This window comes from Oncorhynchus mykiss, chromosome 16, assembly GCF_057628025.1.
Source record: "Oncorhynchus mykiss isolate SJ-2025 chromosome 16, ASM5762802v1, whole genome shotgun sequence".
NCBI lineage: Eukaryota > Metazoa > Chordata > Actinopteri > Salmoniformes > Salmonidae > Oncorhynchus > Oncorhynchus mykiss.
Window position 1 is genome coordinate 40,807,754 of NC_143037.1, and position 20,163 is coordinate 40,827,916.

The 20,163-nt window shown below is 42.5% G+C and overlaps 1 protein-coding gene across 5 annotated transcripts; it reads left to right on the forward strand.

Moving 5' to 3' along the window:
• The first annotated feature begins 3,862 nt into the window (after window positions 1-3,862).
• On the forward strand, window positions 3,863-14,407 carry si:ch211-220i18.4 (SRSF protein kinase 3). 5 transcript variants are annotated; one of them, XM_090202644.1, is made up of 12 exons: window positions 3,863-4,123; window positions 7,632-7,732; window positions 8,893-9,001; window positions 9,102-9,189; window positions 11,104-11,191; window positions 11,305-11,411; window positions 11,553-11,718; window positions 11,933-12,009; window positions 12,425-12,532; window positions 12,794-12,863; window positions 12,985-13,077; window positions 13,807-14,407. In XM_090202644.1, exons 1-12 carry the CDS (start codon window positions 4,071-4,073, stop codon window positions 13,989-13,991), a joined length of 1,245 nt encoding a protein of 414 aa, XP_090058770.1. In that variant the 5' UTR covers window positions 3,863-4,070; the 3' UTR covers window positions 13,992-14,407. The 5 variants fall into 5 exon arrangements, with proteins under 5 accessions (XP_090058770.1, XP_090058769.1, XP_090058771.1 ...); XM_090202643.1 differs by having other exon boundaries at window positions 3,886-4,123; window positions 8,893-9,022; window positions 13,272-14,407; XM_090202645.1 differs by having other exon boundaries at window positions 3,888-4,123; window positions 13,272-14,407.
• Window positions 14,408-20,163: the final 5,756 nt, after the last annotated feature.

Here is a 20,163-nt window from a genome sequence, read left to right on the forward strand (position 1 = left end):
CCCCTGTCTTTATGGGAGCTTAACATTTATCTCCGTTTCAGTTCATCCTTTAACATGGTTAAAAGGTTTATGCGATACCTATGATATCCAACTTGTGTTTTATATGCACCCCCTTCTGACCCAGTTTTCAAACTCTCCTCATCATGTTTGCGTCTCAGTCAAAGAAAAGCTACAGCTGAGCCCTTGTGGGTCTGCTACTTGTTACCACACATTGGAACAGCAGCCCTAATGGCTAACTGAGGCTTTACAGTTTATGCTGTGCCAAGATTAGGCCGTAATTCAATCAGGCCATAAATAGGAGGTGACTTATGTTTGCAGTAGAACAAGAATATTCAGCCTAAAGAAAATGCACCCAGTGTAACAGAATGAAACAAAGAGGTTATGATGACCTCTCAAACAAATCTGTCTAGTGCTAGAAAGATGTTTGCCCAGTTAGCAAAATTATTCCTGGGCAACTGTAGGCCACATACTTTGTGTTTTTCTGGCCCAGTATAAGCCTGGGTCCCCAGCCCAAGTCTGGTGCACATACTGTATCACCGTTAGATTAACACCGTTAGATTAAAAAGGAGAGGCACAGATCTGGCCCACACACTGATAAACTACAAATGCGTGGCCCAGCTCTGGCCCACAGTGTAAAATTATTCATTCTAAACAATGTGGCCCACATCTGGGCCATATTGTGCAAAACGATTGTAAAATAAAAAGGTGTGGTACCAGTCTGGCACAAAGGTATGGCTGAGTTCCTGTCTATAGGACCCCGGTCCAGAAGTGGGCCAGATGTAGGCTGCCACATAACCTTATATGGGGCTACATTAAACCAGCTACTCCCCAAATAACATTAAAATACTCTGCTATTAAATTATTCATTTAAACAAAAGACAGGAGTGGTTGTTTTATATAAAACAGATTGTTTGGATCCTGGATGCTGATTGATTGATATCAGGGGGTTACTCACCACAATCCCCAGGTAATATTAACAGGCCATTTGAATTATCGTTCCACTCTCCCACAGCCATGCCAGGCAATTCATAAACTTCACCTCACCTTGACAAAATACAGTATTCCCCATAAATTTAGCCTATATATTGGATTGCAACAGTTGGTGTTTGTCCAAACCTTGCTGCCTGCCTCTCCAACAATGTTGCATTTTTTTTTTGCAATCCCCACTGTGCCATCGAGAATGAACTTGTCTGGGTGAGACTGACAGCTTCTCTGAGCCAGGCAAATTCATTTTTCAGGATAATTATAATGGATCTATCTAAAGAAATGTGAAACTAACAAAACTGCACATAGTTTGCTGTCATTTCAGCTGCTTGTGTGCTATATTTAGTTGGCTAGATAGCAAAGTAGGAGCTAACCAGCATAGCAACATTATTTGCTTGGAATGGACGACCAGTCCGCTTGGCTGGCAACCATGCCAATAGAACGGACGACCAGCCTGTTTGGCTAGCAACTTCAGAATCTCATAACTAATGACTGGCTTTTGCCCGGATTCTGCTTTATGTCGGGCCTAAGAACAGCCCTTACGACCATGATCCACTAACCTTGATAATTTGGACAGCCACACTAGCTTTGCCCTCATGTGGGCGCTTGCAAGCAAGCAGGTTAGGGATCAACTGCTATGTTGAACTTTGATTGGTCCATCGCTCTGCGATATAGCAGAGTATTTGCTTTCTGCAATTTAGGTCCCGCCTTGTTCATACTTCCTCGCCCATACATGCGTCGCTCAATGCCCCCGCCCACTTCACTTATCTCTATTGAAAACAAATGGGTATTCCGTTGTTTCATCGCTCGATCGTGGATCTGGACGGTTAGTGGGGTGTTATTCACAGGAGTTACTCCCGGGTCCTCATGCCCCTTACTGAAACATGTTAAGTGTTTTGAAACGTTTCTTGCCGATATTGTCGCATTGACTTTACAAAAGCGTTTCATAACGCTCCGGCAGAAACCAGCCATATCCACTGTAGCTCACGTTGTTGTTGAAAATGTTCCTGCCTTTGATCACATATATTATATTTATATTGTTATGACACTGTGCCTTTTCATGTAAAAAAATAAATAAAAGTGTTTACGCACATGGATTACTCTCTGCAGCTTCATCAATAAATCCTGCACCTATGAATCATCTCACTTCCCGTGCCTATAATATCTAGGCACTGTATTATTTTTTAAATTTCTCTCGACCTGATTTAGGTCTACAGCCTAAAGACACATAAATGAAGGATTAAGGGCTTGTAAATACGCATTTCACGGTAAGGTCTACCCGTTGCTTTCGGCGCATTTGACAAATACAACTTGATTTGAAATGTACCAATAAGTAAGGTCATAAGTCACCTTGGACCAATTAAACAGTCAACCCAGTCGTGTAGGCTATTGAAACCGAGCAGGGGGCCTCTTTCTCTCCGATCCATCAACTTTCATTCAGTTTATCGCTGTGCGCCTTGCGGTTTCTGAAGTGTCTTCGGGTGGCGTGTTGGAGCAGAGTGTTAACAGCCCAGTATTAATCACAAAGAGCAGAGCCATGCCTGAGACCTCACCCTGCTCTCCCCTGTATCGTGGCCGTGGATATTTTTACCCTCTCTCCAATTCCATGAGTGGGGTGGAAACATACTGATGAAAGTGTACGAATTTCACTTCCCACGGTAGCCATCAAGCAACTGACAGAAGTGAACTCAATGACACAAGACTCGTTTGTTATAGCCCATATATCTACTTTTACTGTTCCTAATTAGATCAAATCAGATATAGCTTATTATATAATTAGATAAAGCTCATTATGACTGCACCATAGAAGGAAAAATCTAATGCAGTGTACAGCACGTGTCCAGTGCAATACTCTTGTGCTACGTGGTTTTACTTCCTCATGCCGAGATTACTGTAACTCTTAGTTCAAAATTCTGCAGCTTGGTTTTTAACAGGCACCAGAAAATGTAACTATATGAAAACAAATTAAATTGTATTTGTCACATGCGCGCCGAATAGAACGGGTGTATACTTAACTGTGAAATGCTTGCTGACGAGCCCTTCCCAACTATGTATAGTTTAAAATTAATAATAATTAAAAAACAAAATACACAAGAATGGAGCTATATACAGGGAGTACCAGTACCAGGTAAATGTGCAGGGTATGAGGTATTTGAGGTAGATATGTACATGAAGGCAGGGAAAAGTGACTAGGCATCAGGAGATTAATAATAAGAGTGAAATAAAGAACAGAGTAGCAGCAGCATATGATGTGTGTGTGTGTGTGTATTTAAACACAACTATTTAAATTTCCATACACTGGCCACCCGTCACTTTTAGAATAGATGTTAACATTTTAGTAATCATGTTCAAGGCTTGGTTTAGCCCCATCCTATATCTCAGATATTTTATCTCCCTGTGAGCCAGTACACAACCTGAGATCCTCTGACAGGGCACTGTTGACCATTCCAAAGTCTAGGTTGAAAATGACAGGAGACTGGGCATTTGCATTAGGGCCCCTAGACTTTGCAATTGTCTACCAGAGGAGATCAGGCTTGTGCCTATTTTTAAATCTCTGCTGAAAACACACTTTTATAAAGATGCTTTTCATGTATGATTTCAATTCATGATTTTCAATTTATGATTTCAATTTATGTTTTTCATTCTCCTTCCTACTGTCTTTGTTTCTTTGTTAGTACTTTTATCTAATTATATTTTTTATGAGGTGAAGCATTTTGTTACTTGCATTGAAAAGGTATTATTATTATTCCTTGTTTTGATATATCATACTGTACAGGTATTTGCACATGGTGGGAAAAGGGGTGCCCTGGCGTTCCTGTGAGATCATGAACTGTTGGACTGGGGTCGTTAAACTCCCTAGTAACCCCACACAGCTGTCATTTCCTCTTCCCTCTACCCTTTCACAGCTGTGGAGAGATATACAGAGTGGGGGTGAAGGGAAGAAAGAGCAAAAGAAGAGGACAGAGAGAGAGTTGGGGGGTTGGGGATTTCCATGTTTAGACCTGTCCGGCTCCTCATACATAAACACTGCTGACTGGTCACAGGCAGTCAGAGTCCTACTGTATACAGGCTCTGTATACTCAGTCATGGAGAGGAATATGTGCTCAGCTCAGACTTCTGTACAGTTGGCTCAAAAAACGTAAGTATCATCTGTTCTCACTTTAAGTATGCCAGATCTAGAACAGTACACTGACTTGATTATTACTAATTGAAAGGTGCACCTCTCAACCAGTAACCTGGCTGCCCACTAAATTGTCAGTGAGACTCACCTGTTACCCATAGCAAGTCACAAAGTCAATGAGTGGAAGTTTGGTATCTTTTTAATTAAGAAATATTTTTGAGGAGCAGGTCTTAACCAGAGGACTTTAACCCTGTGTGTGGTTGTTAGCTAGCCTGGTGCCAGTCTCTTTAGCTAACATTCCACTCCTTGTCATTGACAAGGAGACCAGCCTTTCTGTCATCTTCAAATATGAACATTCTATCATTACTGAGATTGAGGAGAACAGAGGAGCTGATCCTGATTCGATAACCCTCACAGCTATCCTCCAATCACAACGATTATCCAAATGTTTTACAATGGGTGGGCCTAATCCTGAATGCTGATTGATTAAAACCGCATTCCAGCCGGTGTCTATTCCACAAGTTACCACCGGCTAAATCTATGACGCTAAAATGTCTATTTACTCTGTTCCATCTGACTGTGCAATCCACTGTCTAATCAGCTATTTATAAACATGATCTCCACTATAAAAATCATCTAAACATTATCTCACGTTTATTTTAGACGAACATTTAGTTTTCAACATATTTGTATAAACTTTGCTGTCTGTCTCTCCAACATTTGCAACATTATTTCAATATTCAAATTCGATCTCCACTTGTACCATAGTAATGAACGAGTCTGGAATCGGGACGAGTGAGCACATGTTTTATGCCAGACAAAATCACACCTCATCAACTCATTGTTAGGGATGTATCCAAATGTCTATAGAAAACAGCTTAAACAAAGCAAATTAAGCTACTTTGCTGTTATTCTGGCTTTTTGACGCGACTGTAAATTAGCCGTAGTTGGCTATCTAGCAATCAAGAGATAAGAACGTTGCCAGCCTGTATGGCAATGGAACATCTCGAACGAACGACTGGGTCGCGTCCATAGATACAGAACAAAAAGACTGAACGACTTGGTTGCGTATCTAGCAACTGAACCGATAGAATGAACGACCAGCCCTAGATTTGTGACGGGACTATATCTTCAGGACTATATCTTGTGGAAGGATGAAATAGTATGAATAAATTCATAAAATGTTTTTAATTAAAATATGTCAATCATTATTTTAATATGTTGGTAACCCGTTGTATAAAAGTGATAATGCCCTCGAAGCCAGTGTTTGGAGGATATATTGGCAACAATATATCCTCCAAACACTGGCTTCGAGGGCATCATCACTTAATTGGTACTGGATAACTATTTTTCACCACAGAACATGTTGGTACCTGGTTGCTAAGCAAACATTTTTTTTGTGTCAAAAATTGCTAGCTGTGAAGTCTAACTTCTCAAACTAAATACATACTGCAATTCCAATCACAAAACCTGGCTGGTTTGATTGTAAGCCTCAAAATACAATAACTTGCCTAGTTAACAGCTAAATGTTTGTTTTTGACTTTGTTATAATTCTAATTCTATTTTCGAGGTTCCACATGTTTTCATGGAAAATAGGAATGTTATTATTTCCATCGACCAATGAGCAATTCTGCCATAAACCCAGCTGCATATTGAACATTGACATTGCCTCAATGCCAGTCTCTGTGGCAATGACATGGAGAGGCAAGAAGTGGAATGTTAGCTAAAAAAGACTTGTACCCAGACTAGATGTTTGCCTCAGTAAATGGAAACCAATTTATAGCTTGACCCTAACCTTTTTTTCCACGGCCAAAGAGACAGCGGCTCCATGTATAGCTCGCCTGGCACACAATGAGAATGTGTGCATTATTTTAGTGCCTCTGGAGGTGAATGTCAGTTTAGAGTTTCACTGGGTCTGTCATAGTGTCAAGGACCTGGGCCAATATCCACGCTCTGAACTGGAGCCACAACATTCTGAGAGACTGTCCTGGAGAGGATATTTGACTATAAATAAATTATTCAGAAAAGGAGCAATAATTGACAGACAAGACAATATTTATAGTACACTAACCTGATACAGCATATCCTAATGAATTTGACCTTTGCCTCTTTTACAGAGGGTCACAGTGAGGTACATGTAGTCATTGCTGATTTTAGCATGTAAATCTTGGTGGGGCAAAAAAATAATAATACGTGGGATGCTTGCCAGCAAAGCCACTACACAACACAATACTAAACAATACATTAATGGCACTATAACGGTGACAAACGGTGCCCACAAACTGTTAGATCCTACAAAAAGCTGTCCCAACATCTTACCACTGCTACACCTGGCTATCAGTGGAGCCTTGTCTGGCAGCGAAACAGTTCATTCAGCCTCATTTATTGCCAGGGTGAGGCACATGGGCTACTAACAGCTTACTACACAACATACACTTAGTATTACTTTCTTAGCTACAGTATACATATCTCCCTGGCATATTATGTAATTTTTGCAGCAGCATACAAGACGTTTTTGGACTCACCTTGTTGTGCTGTGCTCACTTGAACAGGAAGGTGGCATGGCAGTCCTTCATGGGCAAATTTTGTCATCAAAGTCTGGCTTTCTCTGGATTTATGGTGCTTTCAAGACAACTGGGTTGAATCATGATGACATCATTGATCTTTAGGTCGTAGCTCTAGAAAGATGCCCAAGTTCCTGACTTACAATGACGGTTCAAAATGTAAATGCTGAAAATGTATTTCCCAGTCGGAGCTAGTTTTTTTTCCGGAATTCCCAGTTGTCTTGAACTCACTGAAGTCAAGTTTTTGCAGTTCTGAGTTAACAGTTGTTTTGAGTGCGGCCCAAATCATGCTCCATTGACAGCATGGCCAATGTTGAATGTTTATCATTTTAAACTTGGAAAATAGACACTTAATCCCAGAGTTGGGACACAGGGCCACTGCACTGAATAGCAGGCTAGTGATTTATTTGCTATGCTTGCAGTTAGCCATTGTCACTGATTCTTTCCAAACCACTCATTGTTCAATTTGCGATTTCTACCCTGTTGTGTAATGTTTATGTCCAATGGCCGATGAGCACCGAAACATTTTTTCTATAATTTCTCTTCGTTATTTCTCTTCATACGACATGGATTAAAAAGGATTTGCCAGTAGATTGTCAACTTTATTTAGATTTTTTTTTTTAAATGTGCCGCTCAAAACAGGTGGGGCTCTACCCCACCTGCCTTGAATGACGGGTTGCCACCGCATGTAGTCCATCTGGCTGTAGACTATAGTGGCATGTCTATTAAATGTCTGAGACCCATTCTGAGTCCTGTCAGCTGGGTATCCATGTGAACACCCAAGGAAGTGTCTAAAAGTAGTCTCACCCTGTCTGCTCCCAGCAACCCAACACTGACTTAGCCACAGAGGGGTCACATCTCTGCCCTGTGTGGGATCAGATAGGTTGACAGTGTGTGCACAGTATGTAGACAGTGTGTGTCTTTGTGTAAGTGTATTAGCATGTGTGTGTTTGTTTGCGCAGTAAACCTGGGACATCCAATGGACTTGATAAGCTGAATCGTTTGGAACAGCTAGAGCCAGAGGAGTCACTGGACAGAGAGGACCCCCGAGAATACTGCCATGGTCTGATATGGGTCTACTCAATCTGTCTTTCTCCTTACATATCTTGTTGTCCTATTCACTCCTTTCCAGCATACACATAGTCTGTTTGTGTTGAGTACTGTGTTTACACAGTAAATACAGTAGTTGGAGGCCTTCCGTGGCCTGGTTTTAAATGCTAGTAAAACGAAATGCATGCTCTTCAACCGATTGCTGCCCGCACCCGCCCGCCCGACTAGCATCACTACTCTGGACAGTTCTGACTTAGAATATGTGGACAACTACAAATACCTAGGTGTCTGGTTAGACTGTAAACTCTCCTTCCAGACTCACATTAAGCATCGCCAATCCAAAATTAAATCTAGATTTGGCTTCCTTTTTTGCAACAAAGCCTCCTTCACTCATGCTGCCAAACATACCCTTGTAAAACTGACTATCCTACCGATCCTTGACTTCGGCGATGTCATTTACAAAATAAAGCACCACTGCGACCTGTATGCTCTCGTTGGCTGGCCCTCACTACATATTCGTCGCCAAGCCCACTGGCTCCAGGTCATCTATAAGTCTTTGCTAGGTAAAGCCCCGTCTTATCTCAGCACACTGGTCACCAGCAACACCCACCTGTAGCACACGCTCCAGCAGGTATATTTCACTGGTCATCCCCAAAGCCAACACTTACTTTGGCCGCCTTTGGCGACTTTGGCCGCTTACTTTTTTCCTTCCAGTTCTCTGCTGCCAATGACTGGAACGAATTGCAAAAATCAAATATCTCCCTCTCTAACTTTAAGCATCAGCTGTCAGAGCAGCTTTCCAATCACTGTACCTGTACACAGCCAATCTGTAAATACCACACCCATCTACCTCATCCCCATATTGTTATTTATTCTCTTGCTCTTTTGCACCCCAGTATCTCTACTTTTTACTGCCTTACCTCCCTATTCTTCTACATTTGCACACACCTTTCATAGATTTTTCTATTGTGTTATTGACTGTACGTTTGTTTATGTGTAACTCTGTGTTGTTGTTTTTGTCGCACTGCTTTGCTTTATCTTGGCCAGGTCGCAGTTGGAAATGAGAACTTGTTCTCAACTGGCCTACCTGGTTAAGTAACGGTTAAATAAAATGTAAAAAAAATAAAAAGTTGGAGTAATAACTATTTGCTATCATCCTGTATGTTTCAATAGGGGGGTACCACCCTGTTCACATTGGAGACACCTTCAACAGGAGATACCAGGTTCTGTCTAAGTTGGGCTGGGGATACTTCTCCACTGTATGGCTCTGCTTGGACCTCAGGTTCATTCACTATGTTGCTGTGTGAGGATTTACTCAAATATCTTCTTCTTGTCATATAGGAAAAGCTCTAGTGTGATTAAAACAGTCTCTGTATGTGCAGATTGGGCAGGCGAGTGGCCGTGAAGGTTTTGAAGAGTGGAGAAGGATTCACACAGGCTGGGCAAGACGAATTGACTCTGCTACGCTGTGTGAGTCTCCCTTCTTGTCTCTCTTCATTTCTCTTTCTCTGCTTCCTCTATCACTTTCTCATCCTCACCACTAACTCTTCTCTAAGGGCAATAGGGCATACAGTGCCTTGCGAAAGTATTCGGCCCCCTTGAACTTTGCGACCTTTTGCCACATTTCAGGCTTCAAACATAAAGATATAAAACTGTATTTTTTTGTGAAGAATCAACAACAAGTGGGACACAACCATGAAGTGGAACGACATTTATTGGATATTTAAAACTTTTTTAACAAATCAAAAACTGAAAAATTGGGCGTGCAAAATTATTCAGCCCCCTTAAGTTAATACTTTGTAGCGCCACCTTTTGCTGCGATTACAGCTGTAAGTCGTTTGGGGTATGTCTCTATCAGTTTTGCACATCGAAAGACTGACATTTTTTCCCATTCCTCCTTGCAAAACAGCTCGAGCTCAGTGAGGTTGGATGGACAGCATTTGTGAACAGAAGTTTTCAGTTCTTTCCACAGATTCTCGATTGGATTCAGGTCTGGACTTTGACTTGGCCATTCTAACACCTGGATATGTTTATTTTTGAACCATTCCATTGTAGATTTTGCTTTATGTTTTGGATCATTGTCTTGTTGGAAGACAAATCTCCGTCCCAGTCTCAGGTCTTTTGCAGACTCCATCAGGTTTTCTTCCAGAATGGTCCTGTATTTGGCTCCATCCATCTTCCCATCAATTTTAACCATCTTCCCTGTCCCTGCTGAAGAAAAGCAGGCCCAAACCATGATGCTGCCACCACCATATTTGACAGTGGGGATGGTGTGTTCAGCTGTGTTGCTTTTACGCCAAACATATCGTTTTGCATTGTTGCCAAAAAGTTCAATTTTGGTTTCATCTGACCAGAGCACCTTCTTCCACATGTTTGGTGTGTCTCCCAGGTGGCTTGTAGCAAACTTTAAACGACACTTTTTATGGATATCTTTAAGAAATGGCTTTCTTCTTGCCACTCTTCCATAAAGGCCAGATTTGTGCAATATACGACTGATTGTTGTCCTATGGACAGAGTTTCCCACCTCAGCTGTAGATCTCTGCAGTTCATCCAGAGTGATCATGGGCCTCTTGGCTGCATCTCTGATCAGTCTTCTCCTTGTATGAGCTGAAAGTTTAGAGGGACGGCCAGGTCTTGGTAGATTTGCAGTGGTCTGATACTCCTTCCATTTCAATATTATCGCTTGCACAGTGCTCCTTGGGATGTTTAAAGCTTGGGAAATCTTTTTGTATCCAAATCCGGCTTTAAACTTCTTCACAACAGTATCTCGGACCTGCCTGGTGTGTTCCTTGTTCTTCATGATGCTCTCTGCGCTTTTAACGGACCTCTGAGACTATCACAGTGCAGGTGCATTTATACGGAGACTTGATTACACACAGGTGGATTGTATTTATCATCATTAGTCATTTAGGTCAACATTGGATCATTCAGAGATCATCACTGAACTTCTGGAGAGAGTTTGCTGCACTGAAAGTAAAGGGGCTGAATAATTTTGCACGCCCAATTTTTCAGTTTTTGATTTGTTAAAAAAGTTTGAAATATCCAATAAATGTCGTTCCACTTCATGATTGTGTCCCACTTGTTGTTGATTCTTCACAAAAAAATACAGTTTTATATCTTTATGTTTGAAGCCTGAAATGTGGCAAAAGGTCGCAAAGTTCAAGAGGGCCGAATACTTTCGCAAGGCACTGTACATGAATTACACTTTTTGTTATTTATCTGTCACTACCACTTATTCACATCCACCCAGGCTTTCATGGTTCATTATTTGTCTCCCTTGTCTCATACAGACCCAGCTCTCTCTATTTAAACAAGTACTCGACCAGTATAGTCCGGACCCTGACTTTAACCTCTCTCACCCGCCTCTGCCCCTCTCCCCCTCAGGCCAGTGGTCCCACTGTTCGTCACCTCCAAAGCCGGAGGATTGTCCAATTGCTGGATGAGTTTAAGATAGCTGGGGTCAACGGGGTTCGTATCCTTTCTCAGACTGCATAGTCATGACATACACACACACACACACACAAACCTGCAGCAACATTTGACACCGTAGGGAGCGTGTTTGGTTCCTTGACCTCCTGTGTGAAGATGTATGCCTAGTGCTGGAGCTGCTGGGACCAGACCTCCGCTGTTGGCAAGTCTGTTTTGGAAACCCAGGGCTATCGCTGTCTTGGGTCAAACAGGTCATTGCTCAGGTAAAAGAGTGACAGAGTTCATAGTACGAGATGAGTAGAAACATTTGGGCTGTCATTATCGAATCACTACACTAATGGATGCATCTTTAGTTTGATGCAGGAGTAGTTGGAGTTCACAGTGCCATCACTCTTTCCCTGTAGGTTCTTCAGGCATTGGACTACCTGCACACTCAATGTAAAATCATCCACACAGACATCAAGCCTGAGAATATACTGTTATGTTTGGAGGAACAGAACCCAAAACAGACAGCAGGGGGCAGTGCCTGTCCATACCCTGGGAAAGATGCCAAGTCAAGGAGCACAGCAGGTAGTGTTCACTGTCCAGCTACAGGTGTTATAGAACTCTGTAAAGTCACATGACTGAATGGACCAGAAAATGAATCTGTTTACTGTACATCAAGGCTAGTATTCTGTTTCTATGTCACTTCAGATTGTCTGTGTCCAGTATGCTGTTGAAGTGTTTAAATCAGATCATAACCCTCCCTGTACTGTATGTTGTTTATCTCTTACTGTCTATTCAGAGAAGGACCTGGTCACTCCCATCAGTCTGAAGAAAATCACAGTAAAGATTGCTGACCTGGGAAGCTCCTGTTGGGTGGTGGGTATGATCAGTCAGTCAGCGATTGTGAAATAGCGTCGCCCATGCAATTACTACAAATGCCTCATTTACTAATTTCATGTTGTACATTGCTCTCTGTTACTCTTTTTTTGTGTAGTCATTAGCACAGTAAACATGACCCAATTTTAGCTCCAAGAAGCAGCCAATTTCAAAACCCGCAAAAGTAGATTGTGCTGATTTATTGGTGCGTGGAACCATGTTGCACGCCATAGTTTATAAAAACTCAGTGGAAAGCGCTAAAACATTGACATCATATCGGAATTCCGACATCTTTATGAACCGTTGCCATTCGTATTCAGTAGTTGGTTACAAAATAAGAGTAACTAATGTGGGATACTGCCCTGGGGTCAGGACTTTATTTCACACGCTGCCTTTGCTCTGTGTGACATTCCAGTACAAACATTTCTGTGAGGAGATTCAGACCCGTCAGTACCGCTCACTAGAGGTTCTATTGGGCTCTGACTATGGCCCACCAGCAGACATCTGGAGTGTAGCCTGCATGGTAAGAGAGACAACCACCATACCACCAACACACCCGCAACAACACTTATAGTCTGCATCAGTTTACAGCTTCACTGAAGTAAAACCATGTTATCTCCGTCCTCCTCTGATTCACTTGCATCACTTTACTCTTGTGCCGTTCAGTTACCCTTCCAGTCTACCAGCAAGACAAATTCACCCACTCCTTTAGCACTAAGCTTATAAGATAGATGCCACTACAGAATAGTTCCAGGCAATTCAATTCTTCTTCTTTTTATTCTAGGCTTTTGAGTTGGTCACTGGGGATTCATTATTTGAGCCCAAAGCTGGGAAGACCTTTTCTTTAGAGGAAGGTATGTCGATATTAGGCATGACAAATATTGACATAGGATTCAATGGAGATAACATTGGAGTCCACTTTGTGACTTTTGCATAATTGTTTATCCAGTGAGGTTTTGGTTCTGTTCCCTCCAGACCACATCGCTCACATAATAGAGCTCCTTGGTAAAGTCCCTGCAGCAGTAGCCTTGTCTGGCAAGAATTCCATGGAGTACTTCAATAGCAAAGGTGAGTGAAGGATTTGCTTTGAAAATCATCAATTGTTTCAACGTAGAGAAAGGACTTTTTGATGTAAATGTTGCAGATTCTCATTATTTTATATTTTTTTATTTTGTTGTGGTACTTTTACCCAATTTTCTCCCCAATTTCGTGATAACCAATTGGTAACTACAGTCTTGTCCCATCACCGCAACTCCCCTAAGGACTCGGGAGAGATGAAGGTCGAGAGATATGCGTTTCAGAGGAAACACAACCCTGCCAAGCCACACTGCTGTCCATACCCTGGGAAAGATGCCAAGTCAAAGAGCACAGCCGCACCAATGTGTCGGAGGAAACACCGTCCAGCTGGCAACCAAAGTCAGCTTGCAGGTGCCCGGCCTGACACCTTGAGTCGCTATGGGTCACCTTGAGAGTGCAATGGGTCAAGGAAAACCTGGCTGGCCAAACCCTCCCCTAACCCGGACGACGCTGGGCCAATTGTGTGCCGCCTCATGGGTCTCCTGTGACACAGCCTAGGATCGAACCAGGATCTGTAGTGACGCCTCAAGCACTGCGATGCAGTGCCTTAGACCGCTGCGCCACTCGGGAGGCCCCCTTGCAGAATCTCATTTTGACAAATCATAGTGTACTTTTTTTGTGAAGTCAAACCTACAAAGAATACATTTTCTTTCCAAGTCACAAAGCTCTCTTGTACTTACCTCCACTGTCTTTCCCCCTTTCTATTATGTGTTCTCCCAGGTGACATGCGTCATATCGGAGTGATGCGACCCTGGGGTCTATATGAGGTGTTGGTGGAGAAGTACCACTTCATGCTGAAGGAGGCCTCTCTGTTCTCTGACTTCCTGTTGCATATGTTGGACTTCCAGCCGGAGAGGAGGGCCAGTGCTGCCCAGTGTCTCCTGCACCCGTGGCTTAGCTCCTGAACCCTGGCCCTGGAGCCAACTTGATACCAAGCTAGTAGATAAATGTGTTATATAAAAGTGTTATGCAGAGACAAACACAGTGGTGCTGAGTCACTAAGACTACGGGAAAGATATACAGTATACATTTTGCCAATTGGCTCGATGCCAATGTTCCGGGTGAAATGTACTATTTTATGTTCATTCATTAAGTAAGACTAGATTTGTCTCTTCTGATAAATGTATGGGGCATTTGATTATCTGTAGTGTAATGAATGTATGAAGTACAAACTTATATAAGTGTTGTGTGATTTACTGAAATGTAGTACTTGTGCTCAAGACTTTCCACAGCTGTGCTGCACAGTGCACTGCACCAATTGTACTACTGTATATTTGTAGTTCTTTTTTACAGCATACAATAAATCATGTTTTGCTAGAAATATATTGTTTCCATTGTCTCTTTTGGGCTCACATCTGCATGCCTTCTCTTTTTCGTCTACTTGTAGTTTCCCCAAGATGGTGGTAGGTACTTAGTGCAAGATGGCGTCGGCAAAGATGGTCGCCTCGCTTCGAGTCCTTAGGAAACTATGCAGTATTTGTTTTTTTATGTATTACATTGGTACCACAGGAAATCTTAAGTCTTATTACATACAGCCGGGAAGAACTATTGGATATAATAGTGACTTCAATTTACCAACATTACGATCCCAAAGCGGATCCTCTGTTTGGACCACCACCCAGGACAATGGACCTAATCCCAGAAGCCGACCCAAAACAACGGCACTGCAGAAGGGGCAGACCGAGCGGCCTCGTGGTCAAGCTCCATAGACGTGCACATCGCCCACCACTCCCGAGTATACTACTCGCCAATATCCAGTCTCTTGACAACAAGGTAGATGAAATTCGAGCAAGGGTTGCCTTCAAGAGAGACATCAGAGATTGAAACATTCTCTGTTTCACGGAAACATGGCTCTCTTGGGATATGTTGTCAGAATCTGTTCAGCCACCGGGCTTCTCCATGCATCGCGCTGACAGAGATAAACTCTAGGGGTGTATGCTTCATGATTAACGACTCATGGTGTAATCATAACAACATACAGGAACTCAAGTCCTTCTGCTCACTCGACCTAGAATTCCTTACAATCAAATGTCGGCCATATTATCTCCCAAGAGATTGATAACAACTTCGATTTATACACTGACTCGGTGAGTGAGTTTATAAAGAAGAAATGTTGTACCCACTGTGACTATTAAAGCCTACCCTAACCAGAAACCATGGATGGATGGCGGCATTCACGCAAAACTGAAAGCGTAAACCACCACATTTAACCATGGAAAGAGGTCTGGGAATATGGCTGAATATAAACAGTGTAGTTAATTCCCTCCAAAATGCAATCAAACAAGCGAAATGTCAGTACAGGGATAAAGTGAAGTCCCAATTCAACGGCTCAGACACAAGACGTATGTGGCAGGGTCTACAGGAAATCACGGACTACAAAAAGAAAACCCACTACGTCACAGACACAGACGTCACGCTTCTAGACAAACGAAAAACCTTCTTTGCCCGCTTTGAGGATAAGACACAGTCGCGGCTCGCTAACAAGGACTGCACCCCCCCCCCCCCTCTCCTTCTCTGTGTCCAACATGAGTAAAACATTTAAACGTGTTAACCCTCGCAAGGCTGCGGGCCCAGACGACATCCCTAGTCCTCGGAGCATGTGCAGACCAGCTGGCTGGTGTGTTTACGGACATATTCAATCACTCCCTATCCCAGTCTGCTGTCCCCACATGCTACAAGATGGCCACCATTGTTTCTGTACCCAAGAAGGTAAAGATAACTGAACTAAATGACTACCGCTCCATAGCACTTCCTTCTTTCATCATGAAGTGCTTTGAGAGACTAGTCAAGATTCATATCACCCCCACCTTACCGGCCACCTTACCGAAACCACTTCAGTTTGCATTCCACCCCAACAGGTCTACCGATGATGCAATCGCCATCACACTGCACTCTGCCCTATCCCATCTGGACAAGAGGGATACCTATGTAAGAATGCTGTTCATTGACTACAGCTCAGCATTCAACATTATAGTTCCCTCCTAGCTCATCATCAAGCTGGAGGCCCTGGGAAATTGGGTCTTGGACTTTCTGACGGGCCGCGCCCAGATGGTGAAGGTAGGAAACAACATCTCAAGTTCACTGACCCTCAACACTTGGGCCCCACAAGGGTGCTTGCTCAGCCCCCTCCTGTACGTCCTGTTCACTCAGGACTGCATGGCCATGCACACCTCCAACTCAGTCATCAAGTTTGCAGACGACCCAACAGTAGTGCACTTGATTACCAACAACGACAAGACATCCTACAGGGGGGTGGTGAGGGCATTCAGAGTGTAGTGTCAGGAAAACAACCTCTCACTCAACACCAACAAAACAAAGCAGATGATTATGGACTTCAGGAAACAGCAGAGGGAGCACCTCCCTATCTACATCGAAGGGACAGCAGTGGAGAAGGTGGAAAGTTTTAAGTTCTTCGGCGTACACATCAGAGACAAACTGAAATGGTCCACCCACACAGACAGTGTGGTGAAGAAGGCACAGCAGCACCTCTTCAACCTCAGGAGGCTGAAGGAATATGGCTTGTCACCCAAAACCTTGACAAACTTTTACAGATGCACAATTGAGAGCATCCTGTCGGGCTGTATCACAGCCTGGTATGGCAACTGCACTGCCCTCAACTGCAAGGCTCTCCAGAGGGTGGTGCGGTCTGCACAACGCTTCCCCGGGGCCAAACTACTTGCCCTCCATGACACCTATAGCACCGGATGTCACAGAAAGGCCAAAAAGATCATCAAGGACAACAACCACCCAAGCCACTGCCTGTTCACACCACTATCATCCAGAAGGCGAGGTCAGTACAGGTGCATCAAAGCTGGGACCGAGAGACTGAAAAACAGCTTCTATCTCAAGGCCATCAGACTGCTAAACAGCAATCACTAACTCAGAGAGGCTGCTGCCTACATTGAGACCCAATCACTGGCCACTTTAATAAATGGATCACTAGTCACTTTAAACATTGCCACTTTAAATAATTCCACTTTAATAATGTTTACATATCTTACATTACTCATATCATATGTACAGTATATACTGTATTTTATACCATCTATTGCACCTTGCCTATGCCGCTCGGCCATCGCTCATCCATATATTTATATTCTCATTCACCCATTTAGATTTGTTTGTATTAGGTAGTTGTTGGAAATTGTTAGATTACTTGTTAGATATTACTGCGCTGTCGGAACTAGAAGCACAAGCATTTCACTACACTCACATTAACTACTGCTAACCATGTGTGTGTGACTAATAAGATTTGATTTGATTTGATTTAGGTTAGTTGATTATTCTGATCAGGGCTAGAGTAAATGTAATGTGCTTGTTTGCCAGATGTCGAATTTGTTTCACTAGATCTGTTCTATGCTAACAGAATAATGATCAAGCTTCACTGGCTCATACTGAATCACATTTACATTACATTGTAGTCATTTAGCAGACACTCTTATCCAGAGCGACTTACAGTTGTCTTAAGATAGCTAGGTGAGACAATCACATATCACAGTTGTAGTACATTTTCCTCAATAAAGAACTTATCAGAAAAATCAGTGATGGTAGAGCACATTAAATACAATTTGATCCAAACTAAATGTAATGTACCTTTCAACTAAATGTACATTTAAATTGATATTATTATTTATAAGGTATGGTTTTCCATCTGTTAAGACAAAGGTTTGTTTTTGTCTGATTTTCAATAGAAGTAGGTCATGTCATTCTAGCGGTTATGTTGGAAGACAATGTTGTGTATGGAAGAAGAACATCAGGGCTATGTAAGAGGGAGCTCTTTAATGGAAAAATAATAATAACATTTATTTTACAAGCATATACATATGAAATATAAAAATGTCTTTAAGACAAAAAGATGCAACAACCAACCATTTATGAGCAATCTCATTCTTGAGCGAGCATTAACAATTGAACATCAGAACAGATAAGATCACTCTCTGAATGAACTTAGATTGAACCCAATACACTGGAACTGTATGCAAGTACAGCAATTAGGTCCCGGAAGAAAAACTATATTAGACTTATTTCATTAGGGAAAGATTTTGTATCAATGTGAAGCTGTACAGTAGACTTACCATCTATGAAGGTAATATTGACAGTTCTTGCTCTCTATATATTCTGCAGACAGAGGCATAGAAGGCTGGATAATCAACCACTCCAGCTATAGGCCCAACACTCCAGCTCTGGGCTGAGCTTGTAGACGACCCTGTAGCCACACTCTGTCAACAGCCGCTGACATTACTAGGCCACAAAGTTTGATTATTTGGCCTACAGAACATACACAAGCCATGGGTTTTTATGCAACATTAACATGTGCCGGATGTGATAAACCATTGTTCAGGATGATTGATTTCTTGAAATGTACAATTGTCACAACATTTTCATGATTTGGCACAGTTTAACTCACGAAAAGCAGAAGAAGCCAAACTCGTGACCAACGCACTTGTCACCGCCTCCTTTGGAATGACGCTCCCACCTTGAAGAGCATGTCTTTGTACGTGCATTTACAGTGGGGCAAAAAAAGTATTTAGTCAGCCACCAATTGTGCAAGTTCTCCCACTTAAAAAGATGAGAGAGGCCTGTCATTTTCATCATCGGTACACTTCAACTATGACAGACAAAATGAGAAAAAAAATCCAGAAAATCACATTGTAGGATTTTTTATGAATTTATTTGCAAATTATGGTGGAAAATAAGTATTTGGTCACCTACAAACAAGCAAGATTTCTGGCTCTCACAGACCTGTAACTTCTTCTTTAAGAGGCTCCTCTGTCCTCCACTCATTACCTGTATTAATGGCACCTGTTTGAACTTGTTATCAGTATAAAAGACACCTGTCCACAACCTCAAACAGTCACACTACAAACTCCACTATGGCCAAGACCAAAGAGCTGTCAAAGGACACCAGAACCAAAATTGTAGACCTGCACCAGGCTGGGAAAACTGAATCTGCAATAGGTAAGCAGCTTGGTTTGAAGAAATCAACTGTGTGGGAGCAATTATTAGGAAATGGAAGACATACAAGACCACTGATAATCTCCCTCGATCTGGGGCTCCACGCAAGATCTCACCCCGTGGGGTCAAAATGATCACAAGAACGGTGAGCAGCAATCCCAGAACCACACCTAGTGAATGACCTGCAGAAAGCTGGGACCAAAGTAACAAAGCCTACCATCAGTAACACACTACGCCGCCAGGGACTCAAATCCTGCAGTGCCAGACGTGTCCCTCTGCTTAAGCCAGTACATGTCCAGGCCCGTCTGAAGTCTGCTAGAGAGCATTTGGATGATCCAGAAGAAGATTGGGAGAATGTCATATGGTCAGATGAAACCAAAATATAACTTTTTGGTAAAAACTCAACTCGTCATGTTTGGAGGACAAAGAATGCTGAGTTGCATCCAAAGAACACCATACCTACTGTGAAGCATGGGGGTGGAAACATCATGCTTTGGGGACCAGGACGACTGATCCTTGTAAAGGAAAGAATGAATGGGGCCGTGTATTGTGAGATTTTGAGTGAAAACCTCCTTCCATCAGCAAGGGCATTGAAGATGAAACGTGGCTGGGTCTTTCAGCATGACAATGATCCCAAACACACGGGCAACGAAGGAGTGGCTTCGTAAGAAGCATTTCAAGGTCCTGGAGTGGCCTAGCCAGTCTACAGATCTCAACCCCATAGAAAATCTTTGGAGGGAGTTGAAAGTCCATGTTGCCCAGCAACAGCCCCAAAACATCACTGCTCTAGAGGAGATCTGCATGGAGGAATGGGCCAAAATACCAGCAACAGTGTGTGAAAACCTTGTGAAGACTTACAGAAAACGTTTGACCTCTGTCATTGCCAACAACGGGTATACAACAAAGTATTGAGATAAACTTTTGTTTTTTTCCAAATACTTATTTTCCACCATAATTTGCAAATAAATTACAATGTGATTTTCTGAATTGTTTTTTCTCATTTTGTCTGTCATAGTTGAAGTGTACCTATGATGAAAATTACAGGCCTCTCTCATCTTTTTAAGTGGGAGAACTTGCACAATTGGTGGCTGACTAAATACTTTTTTGCCCCACTGTACCTGT